This window comes from Buteo buteo, chromosome 10 (genome assembly GCF_964188355.1).
Source record: "Buteo buteo chromosome 10, bButBut1.hap1.1, whole genome shotgun sequence".
Classification (NCBI taxonomy): Eukaryota; Metazoa; Chordata; class Aves; order Accipitriformes; family Accipitridae; genus Buteo; species Buteo buteo.
In genome coordinates, this window is record NC_134180.1 from 25325590 (window position 1) to 25351560 (window position 25971).

General features: G+C 38.1%; 1 protein-coding gene across 5 annotated transcripts in view; it reads left to right on the plus strand.

The window, feature by feature from the left end:
- BCAR3 (BCAR3 adaptor protein, NSP family member) overlaps window positions 1–25971 on the plus strand; it is a 116400-nt gene that overhangs the window by 35070 nt on the left and 55359 nt on the right. For 3 of the 5 annotated variants that reach the window (XM_075038970.1, XM_075038969.1, XM_075038971.1), the window contains exons 2-3: window positions 4817–4936; window positions 8242–8356. In XM_075038970.1, the coding sequence (XP_074895071.1) occupies window positions 4850–4936; window positions 8242–8356 (202 nt within the window). In that variant the 5' untranslated portion in view covers window positions 4817–4849. Of the gene's footprint in view, window positions 1–4816; window positions 4937–8241; window positions 8357–19301; window positions 19423–22000; window positions 22109–25971 lie in introns of those variants that run through there. The other 2 variants (XM_075038972.1, XM_075038973.1) reach the window with 2 other exon arrangements.

A 25971-nucleotide genomic window follows, 5' to 3' on the forward strand; every position in this document is an offset into this window, starting at 1 on the left:
TCCCACTCTGCATTTAGTATTCCTTTTACAGAACAGTCAACTTCTGAGATTTTTCCAAATTACAGAGATTTACTGTCCTAAACTGTACTGCTGACAACATGCTTTATACTTGGCAAATTGTTTAAAGAAGACAGAAGAGAAATAGAACTATGACCTGGGCTGCAGAAGAAAAGGTAGGGTTTTTTTGTGTTAAGGTGGTAAAATCTCTGTGACATGGCATCGCAAGCATGATGACTACTTCCAGCTTTTCTAGTTTTTCTTTCTACTGCATTGAGAAACTGGCACTCAAATGGCAGAAACTTTCTGCCATTGAAACATGCATTACAGTTAAACAGTCAAGAAATACCTGTCTAAATTGCTTAGTTAAGCATAAATGAGATCAGCAGAGAGAGCAGACCTTTGCTCAGTGTTATTACTTAGTGCCATAATCCAGGACCTGAGGTGTACAGAATGTTGTATGGGAAGGTCATCTTTATTGAGGCTGTAATTTAGAGGGTTTGTTGATTTCACTGATGCCAGAGGAAGATAAAGGTGCATCTGAAAATGAAAGTACATCTGAGTATTTCTGAAAACAAAACTGATGGGCCCTTAATTCAAGAGAGCTAGTTAGGAAGGCATGCCAAGTTCAAGTGATAAAATCCTTAAGAAAACTCTTACTCATGCAGGTGTCCAATAAATCAATTTTTCCTAATAAATTATTGTGTCACAGCAGGAGGCCAGTCTTAATTTGGAAGTACAATACAAGTCAATTTTGCCGAAGTAGAAGAGGCACAATAGGAGAAACTACTTTCCAGATGAGATGAAATTGCTCTGCTGGCTCACCTGAGTAACTTTGGTGGGGACAGGATTACACAATGATACATGGCTTGCTCATTGCCATATTACAGCCTGAATCCCCAAGAGAGACTGAAAAAGGAGCATGCATTGTTGTCCCTGGAATACTTAGTATATCCAAACAGTGATTTGGAGTTACTCAACCTTGATGTCTTTGTAGTATACACATACCCACTTTTCAAAAATTACAGTGAAGCTAATTTGATGAAACTGTATCTGAATTAAGGATCTGGTATTACATATTGCTTACCTTGTGTCTGGAGTATAACAAGCCAGCAGCAGCATCTTTTGCTAGCTCTGGGATATTGTGATAGAGGAAAGAAGAAAACCAATGAATTATCAGTATAGTAAAGTATGAACAGTTGGATTTTAAAGCTACATATAAAACACCTTTCTCTGGGCTTTTGCTTCAAATGTGCCCCGATATGTATGACTGCAACTGTGAGCATGTTTTTAAGATAATACAGAAAAGCACTCTGAAAGTAAAAGCTAAGTTCAGTTCAGTCGATCAGAGTGCCAGCATAGGAACCTCCCATTATTACTGATTTGATAACTTTTTGCAGCAACTTCATTTCATAAAAGCCTCTGAACAGCTGGTGTTCAGAAACAGAACTGTACAAACCTAGGTTGGATTTGAATTGCTTATTTTGATGTAAAACCTGAAATTGTATAATAATTGAGAGTAGTACTGCAAGACCTTCCACATAAGGATTTCAGAATACTATAATTTCACTCTTGAACTTGTTAAGTAATAACAGAAGAAAATGTCTCACTGAATAAATAGAAACAAGTCATGGAGCAACCATGGGTTTATCCCATAAAAATCTGGTGACCTGACTAAACCTATGACAATCTCTTTATTGCAGGAAACCTGAGATGTACACAAATGCCAGTGTTTAAAATGGGTAAATAGAACATAGATCTTGTATTGCCCTCCAACACATGCTGTCATCTTATGGTTTTGTTTCCTTCCTTCCTCTGGAAAGGAAGGATATTCATTATTCAATGGGGAAAAAATATGTGCCCGACATCTGCCACGCAACTTGCCAGTGTGTTTAGGATGTTAAAGATGTTGGCATTACCTGCCCTAAGCAAGAGTTCATCCTATTTTTGGAAATAAAAATAATTAGTGTAGAAGTAGAAGAATAATAGAAAACTCCCTCTGCCTAAAACCAGTTCTCATAATGATATATTTAGGGTCTTCTGCAATTTATTTTGTAATTCTGTTTTACTCTTAACCTTGATCAGGCTCTGAATATATCCTGACCACTAGGTTGTACCCTGTATCCAATTAACAGTGTAATATTGGTTAAATAAGAGATGTTTGAGTTACCTTTCTTCACCAAAACTGCTATTAGCAGAAGGATCAGAATGGCAATTAGTTATCTTGTGGCAGAAAGGAAATTTTTTAAATTTTTTTTTCCCCTTCAGCTGTAGGAACGAGTTTTTCATTAAAACAATAGGGAAAAATCTACACAGGTGTCAGCAAAGACTTAATAGCACATTAAAGTATGCCATAAAATAATCACATTCAAAGATGTAAGTGCAGTACATTTGAAAACAATGCATCTTGTATCTCTTAGTATCTTGTCATGTAAGGTTAACGTCATTGTCTGCTTGCACTTGAATTTCCTTTTGTATGGGAGTTTGGAGGCAGGGCATATATTAGAGGGTTTGGGGGGTTTTATTGTTTGGGTTTTTTCATTTGGTATAAATTAATAACTGAGTAAATGCAGCTGGCCAAGTGAGATTAGATAGCCACTGTTTATCACTGTATTGTTTAAAGAGAATGTTGCTCTGTGGAAATTCTGGGATTCCTTTCATGCTTAGTGCAGAATTTCTCTTTGTTCCGGAATGATAAGTGTGGTGACTCTCCACCAATTCTTGTAGATGTTTTTTAATTGTCATGTACTAGCATGGAAGTTAAGTATTCAAAATGAAATATAAAATTCGTAATCTTAAAAAATACATTCCTAGTGAAGTAGTTAAACAGTTTTGAAAACAAGTTCTTTATGACAACAGAATTAAAGTCTGTGACTGAATTAGAAGTGTATGAACCAGAAAAGAGCTATTTGTCCATGGTTTTACTAATGTCCTAACCAACTAGCTGTGTTTTCCTCTTATCTCTCTCAAAATTTTATGCCTTTCATGATGACCATCTTGCAATCTGAAAGTACCTTTTTAAAGCAAGCCAATAAATGAAAGATTTCAATGGCTGAGCTTGTCCTTGCCTCACGTAAGAATGTTCTCTGTGGCTTTAACGCTTTAAACGCTTTAAATTCTTTTGTGGTGTGTCCATTAAATGTTGAGATTTTCTAGTCAATGCTACTCCACAAGATGCTCTTAGTTACTGTAATGCCACCATTCTTTAAATGTATACTTGTCATCCATAGCCTGCAATATTTTCACAATAATAAAAAACCTGCAATAAAGCAAGTAATATAGCGGAGTATTCTGGTGGAGAATAGAGGGATTTCATAACATGATTTGCAAATTAGCATGTTTGTTCTTTAATAGATCATGAAGTGATGAATTCCAGGATTAAAACTTCTGCAGTGTAGTGGTGTAATGGTCCAAAACATTGTGTGTTTTACTAATGGTACTTTTTCCAATTTAAATGCTTTTAAAATATTTCTAGGAATGTACGGTGCTTTAACACAGGTAATACTGCTACTGTGGCCTATCTTTCTGCAGGACAGTATTTTTGGTTTTGCAATTTGTATTTAAAAAAAAAAAAAAGGAAAAATAAAAGCTTTGACACTTTTCTAGTGTTCCAAGAATTATAAAAATGCTAAACAGCTTTCTCTATCTGACAGAAAGCAACACTGGCTCTTTGCTGACTGTAATATGTCAGCCTTTGGGCAGCTTCTTGTCGCGTGTTCACAGTAGACAGATGTGTTGAAACAAGTGGTTTGTGGCTGGAAAGTTGTAATTCCAGTTGGTTTATACAGAGCTAATGAGCAAGTGCTTTTCCTGAAGTATAGATAAGAGAAAAATCTTCAAATAAAGTAATGTATCAAAAATGTGTGATTAAAGACAGTACATGTCTGAACATGAGCATTTTCTGCTTCTGGCATCAGTGCTTTAACAGGAAATGTTCAGGTCAAGTTAGAGATTTAGAATTGGGCATCCTTGAATTTATTCAGGATATGCTTAGACTTGCAGATAGAAATATCTTCACAAACTCAGCAATTCTTTGGAAGCTTAAGTATCTGTTTATGTAGATCTTACATAACTGGTTACATAGGGCAGTGATGTTGAGATAATATTTTATGTGTCTATCTTGTCTTCCTGTGTCTATCATGTGTTCCTCTTAATGTCTATCTTCTATGTAATTTTAGCAACTGAAAAAAAAGTAACAAAAAGTATTTTTATTTACAGATAATTCAAATTCAGATGACATCATGATGGAGACCGAACTGTAACAATCTCTCCGTTGCTTTTGTTGTAGAAATACTCTGTAACAGATTGATTTCAGCTATGTTCACATCTTGGACAAACACCCACCACAGAGTCTTTTTCATTTTGACTGTCTTATGGAATATGCAGTTTCATTCACTCCCTTCATATTCCGACAGATAATACTGCTCGTTTTGCTATTCCTCTTCATTTTATACGTTTTGTCAGATGTGTTACACATGTAAGAAGAATGGCATTATCGCTGACTGAGCATATTGAGGAACATTCTCTTTGAATACGAAGACTGTGATTCATCTTCCAAAATATTAATTCAGCTGTGAGAGCTAAACAAAATACAGTCTTCAACATGCCCTGCTTGTATGAGGATTACAATGAAATAATGAATTAAATGTAATAATATTAATGCATAGATAACTACCTTTTACCAAGTGGCCAAGAAAGCTTTAATCTCTTTGGCCATAATGGTAGAACTTCCATGCTATTAAGTGCTTTCTGAATTGTTCAGTCATTTAACATTCCCAAGCAATAGTATTTGTAATTGGGTTTTGTTTTTGTTTTTCAGAGTCAAAGGCATTGTGAAATGAGGTAATAGATAATGAAGTATGTACCCATTTCTAACTGGCTGACCCAGCTTGGTCTTGCAGAATATTGCGCACACTTTGAACAATATGATGGCATAGAGGTAAGAATTGGGGTTTTTTTCAATAAAATTCTTGAGAAAATGTCAAGCAAGGTGATATAATGCAAGTGATTAATGTTCCATGACATCATGTTGGAGCAAAAAAACTAAAGGCTGATAGTTTGTTTTTGTCTTAGGAAAGGGGAAAATAAAACCAATGTCTTTTGTAACTGTGTACTAAAATTCACAGAGAAATAGAGTCACTTACTGGTGAACTAGATAAAATAAACATTTTACTGTTTCTGATGCTGCTTGTCCTATATTAGTCTTCGTTGTCTCAGATTGTAACAAATAGGCATGTTCACCAGAGCAAGAACACATAGATAACTTTTGTTCTGCAAAAGTTAACAAATAAATTTATTTCTTAAAATTCAGAACTAGATAAAATATGAACTTATGTGCCAATTGTTATATGAAGTTGTTTATAGGTAAATGGATACTATGTGGCTTAAGAATAATCTTCTCTATGGAACAAATATCACATTACAGAAGGGCATTACATCAGTCATCTTGAAGACACCTAGGAATTTATTTAGAAATTCTTAGGAAGCCCTTTTCCTACAGGTCTTACTTGATCAAAATTTCCTCTTTATTGTCCATTTTGTGTTTTCACTTCTTATTATCCATGTACAAATTTATTGACACTTACATACTATATCATCAATTAAATGCTGCTTTGATGTATTTTAATTCTGTCTCGATGTAGTCCTAATTCAGAAAATAAATGTTAAAAATACAGTAAATATTCTCCTCAACTCAAAATATCCTTGGATTCACTTTTAAACAATTTTTTTACACATTTTTTTCTTGTCACTAATCAAAGTTTCATGAAGTGGCACTAAACTTTATTTAAAATTGGCTTCTGTGTCATGTCTGTGCTGCTTGTATACCAGAGTTCTTAGTGAGTGTCATGGTAATCTCATAATCCAAGCAAAATAAAAAGGAAAAGATTTTAAATACAAGTAGAATTTGTCGCAGCTAGGAAAAGGACAGCATTTTCTAGTTTCCCAAATAGACTTGGTCAATTAGACTTAGAAGCACATTGGAAAATGTTATGTGATTCACACTACCATTGTAACACAGAAGACAGAAATAGAGAATCACGGGACAGCTGTTTTGACAGTCAACAAACAAACAAAAAAAACCCTGCAGCAAAGATAGTTTACAGCTTATCAAGCCTGAAAGCTGCCTGTAAAAAGTTTTTGCTGAAGTGCAAAACTTAAAAATAGGCTGGTGCATCATCCTGGATACAATGGACTTTTTTTAAGTTCAAGGCCATGAGTCAGAATTTCAGTTCTGCAATATCTGTAGATTACAAGTGTTATATAATTTCTTAGTTCCTCAACCAAACTGAATATTTTCCTGAAACAAAACTTAAATTTGAGAAAATGCCTGACTTCACATACTAACCTGCTTAATACTAGGCATATGCTTCAGAACCATGTTGAGCCAAGCTTCTAAGTTCTTGAAAGTCTAAGTAATTGCCTTTGATGTCTTCTACTTTTAAAAATAATTACTAATAACTATTTACACTGGGGTTTTTATCTCTGCAGTAGAAGGTATGATTATATCCATTTTGCTGAGGAGGACAGTGATGCACAGTTTCTTGAATTAAATTGTTCTTAGCTAAGTAGTAAATTCATGGCAGTGGAAGACAGAGTTCTTGGGTTTCAGTCAACTGCTCTAGCCAGTTCTTAAGCCAGACCAGAAAGTGCTTATGGTTTTGAATGAAGAAAAAAAACTTAAAGGTGGGAGACTGTTCTCACTGACAAATAAAATTTCCACATATTAGTGTTGTCTGCTGCAAAATGCAGCAAGTTCTTTAAAGCTACTAAAAAAGCCCAACCCTAAAATGTGTCTATAAAAGCTCCCCCTGTGTTATCCTGAGCATATGCCAGCCCTTTTGTGCTCCTGCTTACAAGCTTTTTGCTAAAGTTTGAAGAGCAGGCATATTGCATTTGTACTTCATGTGTGTTTTTGCTTGAAGGATGATTTTGGGGCTGGGGGGGGAGGGTGTTGAGTTTTTCTGAGACAAGCAGAGGGAGCCTCTGCCACTGTTGCCAAAGCTGAAAAATCCTTTTTACTGAAATGTGAATTCCTCATTAGTACCAATTTTTGTGTTTGGGTAAACCTAGAAAGGGATAAAGTAAGTATAATAATTATTCAACTCCCTTCTTTCATGTTATTAGATACATATGAAGTATCATTTGAGAAACACATTTTCAGGCACGGCTAAATTTCCCTAACAGGTTTTGAAATGGTTATAGCTAGTGACATAAAAAATTGAGGCTTTCAGCAATTAGAGGACTACTCAGTCTAAATCAAAGAATGTCATGCTTTTGCAGAGGTTTTAGTTAGAAAGAAAGATTTTTAAAATGACAATTTCAAAAACAGTGGCTCACTTAAAGTAGAAATTCTGTGTCAATTGTCTTATTTACACAGTGAAACAATGTGATTTCTGTAGTTTAGGGTCCTAGGCCTGACTCGTCAAATCTCCACTAGAAAAGGCCACTTTTACTAATATGATTTGCCAGTAAAAAATGGAGTACGTCCTATGGATATCTCTTTATCTGATTTATAGTGAAAATACAGAACAGTAAAAATAAACAGAAATACATTTGATCATAAATTTTCTTGCTTTGGATGTGTTTTCTTTTTGCTCTGAAAGATGTCATCATCAAATGAAATTTTGTATGTACTTACAAATCAACAGCAAATTGAAATTTTGTACTGACTTATAAATAATGCCTTGAGTTATTCAGCAGCTTATTTTGAAAATAAAACAGTAATGATTTTGTGGAGAGAAAGGGGAATAAAAGAACAGTTCAGGTTTGATTATCCAAATGCATTATCTGGAAATTCATGTTCTTCAAACATTGTTGCAACCCATGTTATGTATTAATTACAGTGAATATCCTCTTTATTATCCAAAACCTCTCTTTCCAATATTATTGTGCCCCTCAGTTCACTCTGAGATTTATCTTCCTTCATTATCTTAAGTGCAATTGGCATAACTAGCCCTTTTGGTTTTGTTTTTTTTATTCAAAGACATCGTACCTTTTAGAAACTCTCCAGCTATCTTGACCAGCTTTGTTTTGAGAAAAAATGTAGAGACAATGAATTAATGTTTTGTAAGAAAAATTCACCCCTTCAATGACATAGCTTATCATGACAACGGGGCTTCATAGAACACAGAAATATACTTACGTTTGCTTGGGGTATCAGAAACAGCAAACCTGTGTGAAAGAAATTTGAATCCTCCTGGACTAACAAGTATAGTATGTTCCTTACTCTGGCATTTGCTACAGGACTTACTCCATCTTACAGAAGTTGATCTTAGAAAAATGGGAATTGAAAATCAAGTCCACCGAACACAGATAATTTACAATATCCTGCTGCTTCAGGAGGTAGAAAAAAAGAGAGGTAAGATTTCCATGTTGTCTCCTAAAGTCTAAGAGAATGAGTTAAGGCAACCTGAGCTTTCGTGTCACAAAGAGATGATAAACTAATACTCTGATTGAGCCTAGGATACTGCTCTGAATACAGATCACGGGGTACTTTACATAGACAATAAGAAAACAGCTAATGATTAATCTTTTGGCAGGGTTTTAAAAAAATAATATAACCTGTACTTTTTTTAGAAGTGTAATTTAGAAAAGGCTACACTGTCATTTCACTTTCTATTGCTCTCAGTCTTCAGCTTAACAAGATACAGTAATGTTACCAGCCCATAACTGATGGAAGGCTGTGTCATGAATGTCTTCCTCACTTGGAAAGATCATATCAAAAGGTCTAAACCAAGCTATTTTGTGTAAGTGCCACCTCACCCCTAGTGAGGAGAGAGGTAGTGTGCTTACACAGGCAGTCCTGACCCTCCTTTTCCATTTGGACTTTGCTATGAATTAAGACTTGACCACTACATCTTTTGTTGCTTTTATGATGCTTTTATCAGTTCAGTATCAAAATTCAACTGAAGTTCATGAGAGTTGGAACAAGCCCCGTGAGATGTTCTATTCTGAGTGGAAGGATATAGTGAGATGTTATTCAGCTATGACTTAATTGTACAGGATATTTTGAGAATGGTTAACAAGATATGAGTATTATGCAGTCTGCCCAGTAATTCTAAAGATCACTGCCTGAGGCTTTTACAAATTTAATGTGAAGCAGTGATTTATTTGGCTAACATTCCTGCTTTTACCCTCTCTTGTTCAAGATAAAAAGGCTTTTAGAGCATGTGTAGAAATAGAATATTCATAAAATGTGTTTAGCTACTTTTAACTTTTCAGAAGAAACTAGAACTAGTTACGTACAAGTAGATCAGGGTGTTTTCTCAATGTTTTCTGAGGAGTTCAAAATTGGTTTAACAATTACATAACTTCTGCAGTTGTCATTTTTAAATTCATATTTTAAGAAAGTTAAAACATTTTTGTAACTGCTACTGTGAACAGATTAGGAAATTATTCAAATTGATTACTGCAGTGAAACTAGACGTATTTTAATTAGAATCCATTTTCATGTGGCTCTGGGACTGCATTTTGTAACCTTTTCAGGTACTGGAGTGAGGAATATGTTACATTTGTCAATGTAACATTTTTTTCAGAGGAAAGGACTGTTCAAACTGTCATTCACATGGTAAATTGATTTATAGGAAGTTATGTAACATTTCAATCAACTCACTGGAACGTTCCAAATTCTATTAATATAGCTACAACTTGGGATTTTTCAGCTTCAGGTGTGTTGAGCTAAATCTAATCTTGCCATACTGCTGGTGATTTCAGTTAATTTGAATTTGAGTCAAACATTTTATCTCCAAACTGGAGTGTATATATTGTTTGACCTCCGGACACGTCTTGCAAGGTGACAACATGATGCCATTGTTTCTTTTCTTTTTTTTTTTTTTTTTTGGGGGGGGGGGGAAGTTAAATACTAGAATTCTTTAAGCTAAGTTCTAGTAAAAGTAGTAGTGGTTCATATTTTTATGGGCATTTACCTTGGTGAGCAGTGTTTTTGTTCACTCTCTGGTTTTGGCTAATGAAAATATTTAAGTGTATAATTGAATTATGTGCTTGAAAAAATAGAGCCAAATTGATCTGTGAGTTGTTCTGTTTACACCAGTGTGTTTACATCCTAGATAGCTTTGCCTATTGTATTAATTCTGGGAAGGCTGCAAAACACATCCGTTCAGTCAGTCATACATGAGTGCAGACTGGTTTGTTTTCACAGTAAGGACTAATGGTTGTTATCTAGTCTACAGCCTATTATGACATGGTTTTGTTTTGTGTCTGTCTTTGATAGAATGCTGTGTCTAGGAGCAAAGTGCCTAATCAGTTACACTGAAATGCTTGTTTTCCAGCACTGAACTGTACTGAAGTCAGACATCAGAAAAAACATTTTTTTTTGTTTTAAATCTTCCATTCTATTAAATAAATACTAATGTCCTACTAATGTACTTACCAGTACAGAGCAAAGGCTATATTGTTCTGTTTGCTGTTATTTTGAGCTTTAAACAACAACATTGTATTTGCTGCTGGTTCAACAGTTTCCAGACAGTGCTTGATGTGATAAGCCACTTTAATATGTAAGCATTGTCACAAGGTTAATTTTATAGGACTAAGCATTTCTTTGTACAGTGAAGTTAAGTTTTGGAAAACTTTGTCAAAATATTTTCTGTTTTCTAAAATATTACCTGGTTCTGAAATTGCTTTGAACAGAACATGTCTCAGTACACTAAGATTTGGATTCATCCTGTCTAGCTACTTGGGCTGTGTTTCCACAGTAATTAATACCAAGATCTGTGCATTGACATAATGCTCAGCAACACATTTGACCTGGATCAAATATGTGCACATGATGACATATCTGTTGAATTAGGCAGAGTACACAATACAAAGTACACTACCTTTATGCTTTTATGCTATCTTTATGCCAGCCAATGGTAGGGAAGTGATTAGAATAACTGGTTTGACGTGAGTAGCATTAGCTAATCAGTAGAAAAATAACCATTCAAAATTGTTAAACCACTTCAGCAGAACTAATTTTGTAGTGGATCAGTGCTTTGAATAATAGGGCTCTGATATTTTTGATCAATATTAGAAAACTGAAAGGCTGCTGTGCCATTGACTCTTGACCTTAATTGAAGCTGGGGCTCCAAAATGCCAACCTAAGCAGTCCGTGCCCTCTTCAGCTTTCCTTTAGCTGCTTTTTCCCATCTCTGTATCATGTCTTTTGTTTTCATTAAAACTATCCTGCAGCTGCATGGTGAACCCATTGGGAAATTTATCTGGCTGAAAAACAATGGTTTTCTCCTCTTGTATTCATCCAGATCAAGTCCCCATGCCAGTTCACTGTTCAGCTGCACAAACACTTATACAAGTATGAATGGCCCAGGAAGAGACAGCAGAGGTGAGCCCTGGTGGCTGAAACACCCCACTGCCTACAGTGAAACCACAGCTGACGGTGTTCTACTAGGAGGCAAATCACTCTGTGCTCCCTCTAGGTATTAGAAAGAAAAGGATTAATTCAGCAGATAATTCAGTCCACTTTCAATGTGAATTATCTTATGTAGGCGTCTGTATTTTTTTTGTTGATTGTAGAAATATCCCAGGATGGCTGACTTCCTGGCAGATCACTCAGCAAGAGCTGACAGCTGGTGGAATGAATTTAGGCCTAAAAACTACAACTGCAGTTGGCCTGGAACATGTAATCTCTTCTTCTGAGTGCAGCCTTCTGAATTTCAAGAAAGTGTTTGTTTCCTTTTTTCTAAATCCTGATGATCTCAAATATTTGCTTAGGGCTTTTCACTGTTTTTCATTTCCTTGCAAATCGAAGTACACAAGTGGAAAAATGTTTCCAAGTTCTGCAAACTTTCTTAAGTGCAAAACTGTTACCAGTTCTGAAGATGCTTCCTACCCCTGTTAGGTGAACAGAAGACCACATGGCTGTGTACTGAGTCAAACTGATGGTTGCTCAAGTCCAGGATCTTGTATTGTAGTGGCAAAGTAGATGTCAAGTGAAGCATGATAGAGCACACCAACCTGTAGTGATACTTTCTCAGCCTTTAAGTGTTTAATCTAACAAAAACAAAGTTTCAAAAAGGTATGAATGTGAACAGCCATAAATACTCTTTCCACAATCCTTTTGCCTGTGTCTTGACTTACCTTCTGATGTGCACTGCAGCACATTCTGGATCTTGGTGTCCTGCCATCTAGGCCAGTATCCTTTTGTGTATTCATAGCATGCTGTGACTACTTTGAGATGTACCTTTTGTCTTCTGTTCCAGGGAAATTGTAGAGTAAGAGGGTGGGGCCTGCAGCTTGCCTGGGCTTGTCCCAATATGGAATCAAGATGCATCCAAAATTCTGGTACTAAACCACTCCCAAGTAGAGCAAAATATGGGCTGTGCCTCTGTGCTTATAGGAATGTTCTCAGCGGCTGTCTAGCACCTTTTTGTAGTCTTAGAATTGTTTGTTTGGCATCACAAAGAAGCCAGGAAATAACATTTCTTCTAGAAGTAGCTACCTCTGGAATGAGAGAAACTGATGACAAATTAGGTGTAATCTGACTCCTGTATTACACAAAAAGGTCTTCCTTCCCAGAGCATGAGGCATAGCACTCTGTCCTGTAACAATCAGCAGATCAAGACAGACATCCTGAAAGTTACAGCCCTGTAATTACAGAGTAGTGCTCCAGGAAGGAGCTGTGGTTTTCTCAGTATTCTCTAATACAACTAAAGCAGGGTTTGATGCTATGTGGGATTGGGGCAGAGTGATATGTAATCATGTTACCATATTGTTCTATAGTCTTTAGAAGTGTGGTTTTATTATGATTTCTTATGACCTATAGTAAAAGAATAAATCACACTTCAGATGTATTGAGTAATCCCACTGTGATGTGACCAGTTCCTTCAGTGTGGTAGAAATGTTACCTATAAAGAGGATAATGTAAATATATTAAATGCAAGTGTCTATTTTGCTATAATAAAAAAATACCTTGGATATTGCCAGACATGGAAAATATTTCTTGGTTCCTTTATAACTATGAATTTAAATATAGAATTATTTTGGAAAGCTTTGTATCATTTGACTATTGAAATGTTTGTGTACCTTTGTAAATATTCATGATGTACTTTTCTATACATCATTGGTTGAGTTATGAGTGGGAAGATATATAGAAAACTAAGTGATAGGAAGGTTTTTTTTTATGAGGTGTTCTAACAGTTGGAACTTTGTTTTTCCAGTACCTTCTTTTACTGAGCTGAATTCTGATTAATACCATTTTATGGCTCAATGTGATTTCATTAACATCTTAAGAGTGTTTTCCTGTGAGAGGCTAAAGGTATAAAGAATCTTTCCTTTTTGTCTTGTACAGGTTTTTCTTATACAGAGAGATTGCAGTTTTAATAGGATATATATTTAGATCTTTTATAATTTTATATGTCATACAAAGAAGGCAAGCTTTAATAGATTTAAATAAAATATATGCATTGACATAATTTATTGTGGGTCAGTATAAAATCATATGCAAAACCTGAATTAGATTACATGTAATTAATATTCCATAACTTTCTGTTTTTGATGGGGAGAAGAGATTTTGCATTTAGATTCATAAATAACTGTTTCTGCATATGTTGTATTTCTTGCCCTGCTGCACTAAATATGAAGTGCTTTCTTGCCATGTGGGTCGTCTTGTCATTCATTATATAGAAGACCAAAGAGGTGTGCTATTAAGAAGGAAGATGAGCAAGCAGTACAGATCCTTGTTTGTGCTTGGGACAATATAAATAAGACAAGTCCATCTTCAAAGAAGGTGTAAAATAACTGAGGGACTTCCTTATGTGTGTTTATTAGAGGGCCAAAATAATTAGCATAAAGCCATGACTGGTTTTGCCTTGTCAAACCCAAATATCTTGCCTTTGTCACTCTCAGATAAAGCCCTTTTACTCATTCTGGGTTTTTTTGCTTCTCTTTGAAACATTGCAAACAGAAACAGAGTGCTTTGGAGCAGTGGTATGTAGCGTCAACCTGGCAGATTCCAGACTAGTGCTAAAGTATCCTGGTAGCTTTGCCAATAGATGGAGAGGAGGCTGCTTTGAACACTTTCATCTGCATAACAGTTAGAGGTGGTATTGCTACCTGTGTGTTCTATTTTGCTCTCACTGAGAGATACAAGGATTTGAAGGTTTTTGCCATTTCTGTTTGAGGAGGTCAGAAATGTAGATGCTGTTACAAAGTTGTAAACCTACACCTCTGACTGTACCATTTCATCTGCTGAAAGTTCCAAATTCTTTTATTGCTGCTTTCTGGCTTTCTGTTTATCCTTGTCTCTACATCAGTTATATTCTAAATTAAAAACTCCCCAACATCTGTCACATGCAAAGAGAGGCTGTTAATTCTGTTGTATTGGAGTCTTTTTACAGAAACACAGAAAAACAGAAGCTTACAAGGAAATCTTATCTCCATAGTAACAGTTCTTCCACTGCTAGAAGCAAAAGAGAGAAAAATAGATCTTCTGGTAAGAAGGATTCCATAAAACCGTGTGAATATGTGCAATAATTTATTTTTACTAATTGTTTTTTTGTAAAGATGATACTCACTTTTCTTGTATTATATCTGACAAGGGCTATACTTAGGTTTTTTGGTTCTAGCAGTGGCTGATACCAGCTGACTCAAAACACATGGAATTCTGTAGCTCTAAGAACTTCTGGTAGCTACAGTGAAAATTTTTTTCCAAATCCTTCCAAAAGTTTTGGCTTCTTTCTGATTTAAGACTTAGAATAGTGGGCTGCCGATAAGAGGAGTTTAACAGTAAACCAATTCCTATTGGAAAATATTGATTTGTCGGAACTATAGGTTTTAGCTTGTAGTAGATGAAGATCAGACATCTGGTATTGTATGTACCAAGTTTGTACTCTTCTAGGTCTGCAAAAATTGAATGTGCTGTAGCCAGAAACTCCAGCAAGCCAGAGCATGTTCATGCTCCAGTTTGTCACTGAATAAGCTAAGGTTTATGTAACTCCTCAAACTCTCCTACTTTACTACAGCATTATTTCCAGGATCTGCTATGGGACATTTTTGCTTGCAAACTTTTCTGAGGCTAGGGATCACAAGGCTTCTTGACTGACTCAGATAGCTCTTTGGGAGTTTCTGAAAGACCTTGTGTCTCCGGACCTAAGACAGACCAAAGAGCAAGACTGGATGTTGGTGTAGCTTTATTATGGAGGTCTGGATAGCTGCTGACAAAACATGTCTGTTTCATTTGGCAGCTGTGGGAGGACCTTAGAAAGCACAGTTGCCAAAGCTCATAGTTTTCAAACTAAATATCATCAGATTTCAGGTACTGGAGTGTTTTCACTTCGTATTGTCATTCTAATTTGGCCTCGATATATCTTTGATTAATTTGAAAACTACCAGCGAATAAACTTGATTTCCTAGCCAACAGTTATGCTGATCATTACTTTTTCTATGTGACATCTGTGGGAGTTGAGGGAATGTAGCATTTTGTTTGTTTGGGTCCTTTCTCTTCTATGACAAGTCTGCAGTAGAAACTTGCTTTGACTTTTGTTTGTCAGGGAATCTACAAGAACTGCTGTGTGAGCAATCCGTGCATACCACGTCCTCATCTTGTGTAGTTACTTCTGCGTTTCATCATTGCAGCTGCACAGCAGTGTTTTTAGAGCAGATGTAGTTTCTCCTGGTTATTTCAGGAAGACTGGAATTCTAATGTTTAAGATCAAACTGAAAAGTTCCAATGAATCCTCTTGTTTTGTCCCATCATTTCTTTCGTTACCAGTAAGCCAGGCCCATTTTGAAAATGGTGTCTTGAGAACTGGCAAGTACCCAACTCTTGGCACAATTCAGGTATGCAAGCTACAGAATCACAGATCTTGGGACCTAGGTCCCAGTTATGTTCCTCCTCACTCTGTTTAGGTAGCTGCTTGTATAGGTGCCTTTGTGCTAGGTGGAAAGATGCAACTGTACTTACTCCCTGCTTTCAGAAAGCGGAAGTCAAGGTGATCATAGAAGGCCACATCAGTGTGTGACCTGTGGCCAGTGATGGCCAGCACACTGCTGGTTTCTCAGCCTCCCCTAGGCTGATGTTGTAAAGGACAGCGCTTCACCACTAACATCTCTGTGGCAAGGTGATACACAGATAGCATGATGCCATATAGATAAACAGATGGTTAAGGGGTGTGGCAGGTCAACATGGAATGCTGATGGGGATGGCTTGACAGAGGTGCTGTGCTTGTTTCAGGACATTGGTGCTTCCAGACTTCATCCCATATCTCAGTAAACCCATTTCCAAAGTAGGTATAAAGTATGAAAACAACAAAAACTTTGCAAGGAGGAATCTAATCTAGCTTAATTCAAAGTAATTCACAACTAATGTTGCTAGTGTAAGCAGACCTGTGAATTCTTCATTCTTACAGCTTGCAGGCAAATTCTCTTTAATAGCTTTGCATTAAGTGTGTGCAAGGATGGGTTGTGTAAATTGTCAGATGTGAAGACAAAGACCAATTTTCAATTTCATCTGAAGACAGAATAAAACTCCTAGGAAAAGGATGTAATGACTCATGCAAGAGTAATCACAGTTTATGCAGGGCTGCCCAGCTACCAGTCCCATTACTTAGCATGCAGTCATGTTATTAAGGAAATTACTACTCCTTTTCTGGTTCTTATTCATAAAACATGACAATGAAGTGTGACATTGCTTCCTATGTAATCACAGTGTCTGAAAATTTTCTGAGTTTTAGAGTCAGCCAATAGAGACCATCTTAAGTGCTAACTGATCTGAGTTTTTGGCATGATTTTAGATGTCTTTTACCTGAACTGTGGAAAATAATGCTTTACATAGAGAAGTAGGCCATTTTCCTTTATGCGATGAGGAAAATAATAGTGTGCGCTTCTGTAGCATCTTCCACTTGATAAGCTGAGAAAATACTATACAGTCTTTCCTGTGAAAAATATCTACCACTCTGGTGTATGTTACAAAAATGTAAGTATAGGTCATAAAAGAAGTGGTCAGAATACTAGAACTGAAAGTGTAATCCAGGTATCTCAACTCCTCTTTCTGTATTCTCAGCATAATTCCATTTTTCTTGCACAGGATGTATTAGTGAGGCATTTTGGTGTCCAAGATGGGATCACAGTCTGTTGTTTTTTTGGTTCCTTTCTCTTCCCCCTGCTCTTCCCCTCCTTCCCCCGGGTATATTTTGAAGAAAGATTGTGCCTGAAATATCCTATGGGAAATCTCCATAGATTGTTACTTGTGGCAGTGAAGTTATGGAATCTGTCACTGGGCCCGAAACCTTTCTGGTACCTCTCTGTGCTCGATACTTACCTGGTTTTGCACAACTGGCGATGTCAAAAGCTGAGTGCTATCAGCTATTCAAGATTTGTGAGCTTTCCTAGTTCATCAGTAGCTCAAATGTCATTGCTTTTGGTGAAAAACTTAAATGAAAAAAAGATTAGAGGTTTTTTTTTCTGTGTTTAGGTCTCATTTTATGTGAAAATGGTTTGAATTTAGATCTTAACTTCAAGGTTCTGTTCAGTGTCAGTATGATGTTATTTTCTGTAATTTCAGGGTGTTTTGGAAGTTGTTATTGTAAAAGGTGCGTGGCAATACCAACAGTGATACTACTCATGACTGCCTTAAGGAACCAAAGTGGGGTTGGTATGGGAAGGGGAGCACCAGTCAGAAATGCCACTGTGAGCCTCCTTTACCTCGGTCTATTAGATAAATTTAATTTTCTAGTTGTCTTCCCTTACTGCATATATGAGTGTTCTCTGCTTTTATTTTTTTTCCTCTTTTATACTAAACTTCATCTTACTTGAGCTTTCTTATGCAAAGATTCTACTTGTATCTATGAAAATTCCCAGACTTTTCCAAGAACTTTCCTCTCCCAGTACCTACTTCTGCAACATACTTGATGGTTAAAGAATCATGTTTTGATGAGCTAAATGTTTCTTAAGCTCTAGCTACACTTGAAAGGAAGGTCCAGTGCTCTTTCTGTCTTGAATTGCTTCATCTTCTAAAAAAAATTAATTTTGCTGTAAGATATTTTAGATAGCTCAGACTGCAAAATTCAGTGTTCTGGTCAATGCATAAAACCCCAGAATGCAGAGAGATAGATGTCCTAGTTCTACCCAGTACCCAGAGATGTCACTGTACTAAGTCACCATGTGGAATTTTAATCCTGCTGTTGTCACCATTGGATGTAGCTTAACTTGTTTAGAGTGAGAGTACCATAGTTTCATTTATTTTTGATGGTTGGTTTGATAATACATAGAGGTCCTAGAAGATGAATAATCTGTTCCTTAATGACATTTATCATTTAGATAGTTTAGGACCACAACTTCAGCAACATCATGTAGTCAAGCTCTGAAGCAGATACCTCAGAAGAAGCTTATTAAAGCTAATCCTGGTAAAAATGGAGAAAGAGAGTGAAAGGATTGGACATTAGAGTGAGATGAAAATAGTGCATGAAGAGGATCTCCCAAAACAGAAGAACCATACAACTAGGAGGGATCAAATATTTAATGTCAAAATCAATTAAATGTTTGGTTAGGCAGAGAAATATTTGCCTCTGCAAAGCTAATGCCAATAGGATGGCTGTGAAGAGGTTTGCAGAATGTTGGCTTATGAATTCTGATAAGAATTTTGAGAACACTGAACAGTGTTCTCAAAATTGCTTTGGACAACTGGAGTAACTGCGGCAAAACCAGAGAAATGTTGGCCAGGCAGCCTGAAAGACTGGGCCGACAGGAAAGAGACAAATGCAACGTTAAAGAAAAATTTGATCTAGACGGTGCTGTAAGAGTCAACTGAGTGTGCCTTCATTTCTGTTTAAGCGAAAGCCCTTTGGCTGAGTCAGTGGTACAGCTGAAGGTGCCTGAGGTCATTTGTTAAAAATGGACGTTCTGCCTGTAAGTATTCGATTGTTTTATAGGGTATACTTTACAAAAGGAGGTTAACTAGCCATCTGTTCTGCCAGTGGCTCTCGATCCTTTACAGCTCTTTGACCCTTTGTTTTAGAAAATGCGGTTTATCCCACCAACCTGTCGCACAGATAACTTCAGGTAACGCGGTGGAGTGAGGGGGAAGTCCGCTCGTGGAAGCAAATTGAGTGTCTATAGTAGTGGGTAACAGGCTCTGAATTGTCCGTGAACGGGGTGGACTTAGGAAACTGTTGATTTTTGCTGCAGGGCTTATTTGGGAGACGAACTTATGGAAGTCAAGTTCTTAGATCCACGGAGGAGGGCAGGGAGAGGTCACCGCACGTAAGCGGCTTGCGCGCCGGCGGTTCGGCGAGGCTCGGCCTGACTCGCCTGCGGAGGGGTGGGGTTGGAGAGCCGTAAATCACGGCTCGGCGCTGGCCGCGCTGCGCGGCTCAGAGCGCCTGCGGCCGCGGCGCTGCCTGAGCGGCGGCACGCACCGCACGGCCGCGGGGGGCTGCGGGGGCCGGCCCGGCGCCACCTCCCCGCGCCCGCCAGGTGAGTGGCGCCCGGGAGTCGGTCTGGTTCGCTGGGGTGAACACGGCAGAGTGACGGAACCAGGTCCGTGCTTCCGCGGCCCGGCGAGCGAGCGATAAGGCGCCCTGAGGAGGCTCCGGTGGAGTCACCCGCCGTGAGAGCTGCCGCTCTTTAGGGCGGGCTGGTGCAGGCGTACGCGCCGGCTGCTGCCGCGGCACGGCCGTACCTGGGGCTCTCCCGAGAACGTCCCGGTTCGCTTACTGGAAGCGCTCCGGACCGCTGGCGTTGCGCGTCCGGCCTCCGGCCGCCCCTGCCTCCTGCCCGGCTGCGCGCTGCCCCCGGCTCCGCCGCCCGCGGGGCTCCGCAGCCCCGAGGGACCTGGAGGGGACAAAGCCGCCAACTAATCCCCAGAAAGCCTGGGAAGAAGCAGCAACGATCAGACTGGTAACTGCGGGGACAGCGTTGTCCTCTCGGGCGGAGAATGAAGAGCTGGGGTTCGGTGGGGGTGCGGGTGTGTGAGCGTCCCTCCGTCCCTCCACCTCTGTCGGGCAGGGAACGGCGGAGCGGGGCGAGCCCCGACCCTGGCGGCCGTCGACTTGCAGACTGCTAGACGTGCCATGGCTGTGGCAGTAACTACTGAGACGCTTAGGTTTTGTGGGAATGGATCCCGTGGAAATCTGTTAAATATTATTTAAGTATAAAACACTGGTGTACTCGAGACACCGAGATACTTCACTGAGTAGAGAGAAAGGAAATGCGCTTTTTTTGGGGGGGGGGGGGAGGGGCAGTTAAAGAGGACCTTATGTAAAAGCGCTTCTCTCTGTCCAAACTTGTAATTTCCATGAGTCGGTTGTTAGCTCAAAAAAATTAAGGGCATTCTTACTGCTGAAAAGGTTTTTTAAATACTTCATTTTCAGTTAGAGTGGGTTGTTTTGTGAGGGTTTTTTTCAGTAACTTCGTGGGAACAGAGGAGCAGACAAAGTAATAAATGACTTCCTATACTAGAGGAGGAACAAAAGCTTGTATTTTGAAGCATTAGCTGAAAAACGCTTAGATTTGACTGTAACCTTGGTGAAGTCTCCTATTTCTGCCAGCAAAATGGGGAGATAATGTTTATTTCAAGTCAAGGCTTCATACCGTTCAGGATTACTGAGCTAACTGATTGGGCACTTAAGTTTCTGAGATAATTTCATAGTATAGGCCAAATGAGGAGGTCTCTACTTATTAGTGAACCCTCTTCAATGATTGCTTTTTCGTGGCATTTTTTAATAGATATCAAGGTATTCTATGTGTGAAAACTCACGAAGAGAAGTGTGGGGTTTATCTGTTTCTCTCATCTCGACACATAGAAATTTCAAAGATAATTTGTCCTGGCCTGTGGGCTTTCTGTTGCTCGAGAATAATAGTTAAAAATATTTTAAATAGATTGTCAGATTACAGTGCAAAGATGTGTGTGGGGTAGAAACTGTATGATGTATATAAGGGGAGAGAAAGAGAGAATGAACATTTTGATAGCCCTTCAAGACCCTTTGGAAGCACTGACCTGGCTGTAATCTTGTGGGAGTTTTTGATGTTTGACAGACTCGTGTTTTTTCTGATACTAGCTTAAAGCCTTTGAACTATTGCGTATGCTTTCTCAATCTATTTCTCCATATCATAACAGGCTGTAGGTTCTTGAACCTTAATATTCTTCTCAAAGTCCTGTGACCTGTTTGCTATAGCAGCTACTGCATCAGTTAATTTTTTTTATTTAAAAAAAAAAAAAACAACAGAAAATGCTTCTAAGCCATTTTGGGAGCAGGAATCCTCTCTTTTTTTGTTATACTAATGAAGGCAACTACATTGCTTCTAGGGAGACAATTAACGTGAAATCTACCTTGACTTTATAGTGGCTATGGTTTTAACTGTATTTCTTCCTATCTTATGTTAACTTTAGTGGCTTTGCAGTCATGCTTTTTCTGTTTCCCTAACTTATTCTCTTACCACACAAAAATTAAATCTGAGGAAATTGATCTGTTTTTTGTCCTGAACTTGACTTTCTTCACCATTAAGGTTGATCACTTTACTTCCTGTGTGCATCTCCATAGTGCATGCAAATGTGCCAAGTAACTTAGCAGGCAGAAAAGAGTAATACATCTCCCACTCGTAATTTATTGTTACTGGTTTTGAGGGAGGAGGGAGGGGAGAGCAGGTGGGTGGGAGGACGTTGTGAGGAACTTTGCTGTGTCAAAAGTAAGTAGGGTTTTCACAAAAGTTGACTCCATCTTGTAAAGATCTGAGAACGTAACGCAGTTGTTCTTCAGCTGGGTGTATTAAACGATGTTCAAGCCCTCTTAGTGTCACAGCATATATAATGATAAAGACATGGTAAGACTTTGAGTAAATTATTGTACTGTTTGTGATATGATAACACCAGGTATAGAATTCAGAGACTTTAAATCTAACAGGGAGAATCACCTGGTCTGCAGATGAATAAGACTTTGAGAGAGTATGAATCTTCTAATGTCCAAAACTGGTTTAGATACAACTCAGATTTTTGAGATAGCTTGAGAATCTGATTTGGAACTCTGAAATTGCTTTTCTGTTTCCTTTTTATGAGGTTTCCATTAGCATGAGCATATACAGCCTTGGACTGTTTGTTACGCCACTCATGAATCTCTGAAGCCGAACTGGAGATTTCCCTTTCCCTTGCTTCCCATCCTCCAAGGTATTGAAACAACAAAGTAGCAATGCCGCTAGTTGTGTTACTTTGTGGTATGGAGGGGGCACTTATTCCTGTATCAGGTTGACTGAACCATCAGAACACTTCTGCAGACTGTGTGAACATCAGAAAGTTTTCATGAAGACAAGCTGAGCTGGAAAGTTTGTGTTTGCATCCCAAAGCCAAGAGGGCATGAATGGAAGGATATTTTGTATGTTGTTTTGGGGAAGCGAAGGTTTTTTGTTTCATTGTTCATATGGTTCTTTTTTGGTTTGAGCAATGATGTGAAGACATGCACACCCTATTGGATTAGAGCTTGGTGCATGTTTGGTCTTGCCCACCAGATATGTATTTTATTCTATGTCCAATCTCGTATTGTTTTCCTAAATGCCATGTTGATTTTAAAGACTTCTTTGTTTGTATTCCCTCACCCTCATTCGTAACAAAAAACTAGAACACATCAGAAGTTACCTGGAGACCTTTCATGCCCTCCAATTCTCTGAATTCACAGTCTGACTCCTGCCAGTTCTGTTCCCGTATGCTTTCCCAAATTACAGACAGAAAAATGCCACTCTCTGTATAAATAAAAATTCGCCTAGCATTTTTAACATTATATTGGCATGAGTCAATCTTGTTTGCATCTGGTTAGGGGAAACCCTTATGACTTCCAAAGTGCTCTGTTTTGTTGGATGCTGCATTTTGACAAATAGGAATGTGTACAAATAAATTTCAGTTCCTTTTGGGCTGTCATTCTGCAATAATTTCTACCATTTTCATTGTTGATTGCATGATGGCAGATGTTCAAAGCAGACTGTCTCTTAGGGAGTAAAATTTTCAGGGTTTTTATATCTAGTAAAGTCAAACATTCTTTGAATCATATGCTAAAGTATTTGAGACATTCCAGAGTCTTCAGCTGAAGAGACTCCCTCCTTGCAGTGTTTACATTCAATATGAGAAAAATGTAGGAATAGTTTGGCAGGACTTTTGTTACTGAGCTAATTGTTGTAGTTCTTGGTTTACATTTATGAAGAATACACAGTACAGCCGCACATAGGCAAGCAGATACATTTATGGGTAGAAGTTAGCAGACCTGTTGTTCTGGGGTTTGTTTATTGGTTTGGGTTTTGGGTTTTTTTTTTTGAGGGGTTTTGCAGGGAGGATTGCTTGAAATGTTATCAAAGCTTCTGTACGCACATAATTATGGCTAAGTGCCTTGCAAGTTCTTGAATGCAGGTATTTCATACTAACTTTGGAACTCTAACTTGATTTCTCAAAACAAAACTCGGGTGTGAATTTGAGGATTGGGTATTGAATTTGGAAATCATGGGATGTTACTGAGTCACTTAAAAGGTGTAATGATTAAGACATAACTGAGGGAGTTTGGTTTTCACTCTTAAGAAGGTTTTCTTGGGATGTTAAGTGGAAAATGCGGTACTTCAGAGGGTCGTCGTTTATTTGTTGAAAATTCTCAGACTGTTGGATAGGAAACCTACTGGACTGCTATAATAATTATCCTGTGATTTGGTTAGGAGAGGGAATTCTCAGCTTTCTTTATGGATCCTCAGACATGAAGTGGTTGACAGGTCACTGTCATTGTAAGCCTATTGTGGACTCATCTGGTATCAAATATTAAACCAAAGCTTTTGTTGGTTATATTTATACATGCTTGGTTTTGATACCCATTTGCATGAAATGTCATGTGTTCCATTTCAGCATAGTGGTGGTAATCTTGCAGGAAAGCCTAAGGAAAATCTCTCCGACTGGATAACCTGCACTTAAAAAGTCAGAATTCAGAGGTTTGGAGGTGTTTTTTTATAAACCAATAAGAAAGTACAATTATTAAGTACAGAATCTCTGCAGCCCCCAAAAAGAGAACAACCATGTGTTTGTGCAGTATGAGCAAGCTACCTTCCAATTTTTCAGACTCTATAAATGGTGTTTATTGCCTTACTACAGTAAGCACATAAAGTTGAGTTTTCAAATGATTGTGTAAATTCTAAGAAGCTTCCCCCCTGTGTTGTTTGAGGTAATTTTTGTCATTCCTCTCTAAAAATAAAGCTGAATTTACTGGAAACAAGCTCTGTCTGTTTGCTTTAGCTATAGGAGGTTGTAGCTTTGTGGTAAGCATTTGCATTTTAGATTTTCCTATATCTGGGCCAGGTGTTTTGCTTAGAACAATTGTAATGCAAAACCGAGTTTACAGCACTTTTAAAAAAAATTATTTTGAAAATAATTATGTGATATCTTTAATACTAGCCAGCAGAAACTGTGTCCTCAAACCACATGATAAATGGAGAGGTGATTTAGTATTTCATATCAAGGGCCTATGTGATAGTTTATGGCAGATTTTTTGTGAGCGTGTGGTTTGGTTTCTTCAGGATTTCGAATTGTATTTGGATCTGTGTAACTAAAAATGTCAGTTCTTATTAACTTCTCAGCTCTTTTCTACTCTTTTCAACAAGAAACCTGACCAAAGTCAAGCAAATTCTCCCTGGGCAGAGATGCTGTTTCCAGAGGCTTTTCTACTATAGTACATAGTAGCTGTGCTCAGACAGAGCCTTGGCAAATTGAAGACTAAAAAAAAACCCCAAACAATCAAACATTATTTATCATCTGTAATTAATGAGTATTTATTGTAGAACCTTCAATAAGAGACAAGTGGGAAGGGATTTGTTGTTGAAGTGTGGAAACCTTATCCAGCCTGTGAATCTCTGCAGTGCAGCTGACAGGAAATAGCAGAATTCTTTCATAAATGTGAGATCAGCTTTAGTTTTACTGTAAAACTAAGCCTGTTACAATAACCTCTGAGTAGAAGTAACAGTAGCTTCAGTGCAGCAACACTTTGATAGTACTTGTGATGCTGAAGCTGGAGAAGGGAGCAGGAGGGCTGTAAGCAGCAGCTCTGTTTTCCTTGCAACACCTGTGCATTCCCCAAAATCAGACGAATTTTTGTGCAGCTGCAGGCAGCTGACTTCCAGGCTGCTGGGCCATCAGGGTGCTACTCTTATTTTTCAGCATGAAACATGACCAAGGTCAGAACAGATTCTCCCTGTCCCTAACTGTTATTTCCAAAAGCTCTTCTGCTTTCTGGTTTCATACCAATCTCTGCTGCTCCTGTGGCCTTTCCAGTTTTTATAGGAAGCGTGTTGTTGACTACCACCTAGGTTAAATAGTGTAGGACTGGTTGACCTTTAGGTCTGTGTGTATGTTCCATAGAGTGGCTTTTGCAGGCTAATATAACTGAATAGGATAAGGTGGCCTGTCTTCTGTAATATAACACTATAAAGTGAGCATAAGGCAGGGTTTTTTGATGAACAAAACAGCAATCTGTTAATGTGCCTGAAGTGTTTGTCTCATGAAGTTTTTTGTTCATGATAACAGAAAAACCTGTACTGTACGGCAGGCTATAATTGATTGTACAAGAGACTGACAGCTATGCAAATCCCTAATGTCAACAACGATCTGAACCAGCAGGCTGTCCATGCTGAAGAAGAGAATTCCAGTAATCCGCTCCTGCCCTTATCTCTTGGGTAGAGCTGTTTAGTTTACAGCCTGTTAGAAATATGTGACCAGTTCTCTGCTAGATTTATTACTTGAGCAAGACTCATCAGAAACAGTTTTTTCCTCAGAGTGCACCAATTAACTGGGTTTAGAAATTTATTCTTCCAATTCAAGCTGTAGTGACCTTTATTTTTTGCCAAAATGTTCTTAAAACTTTGTTTTTTGTTAATGATTCTAAGTTGATGTCTGAGTCTTCAGAGGATATGAAGGAGCAAAAAAGAGGAGCTTTGTGGATAAAAATGGACAATTGCTCAGGGCCTGCTCTTGCATGTGTGTCCAGATCGGTTGTTTTTTTGTTGTGACTTTTC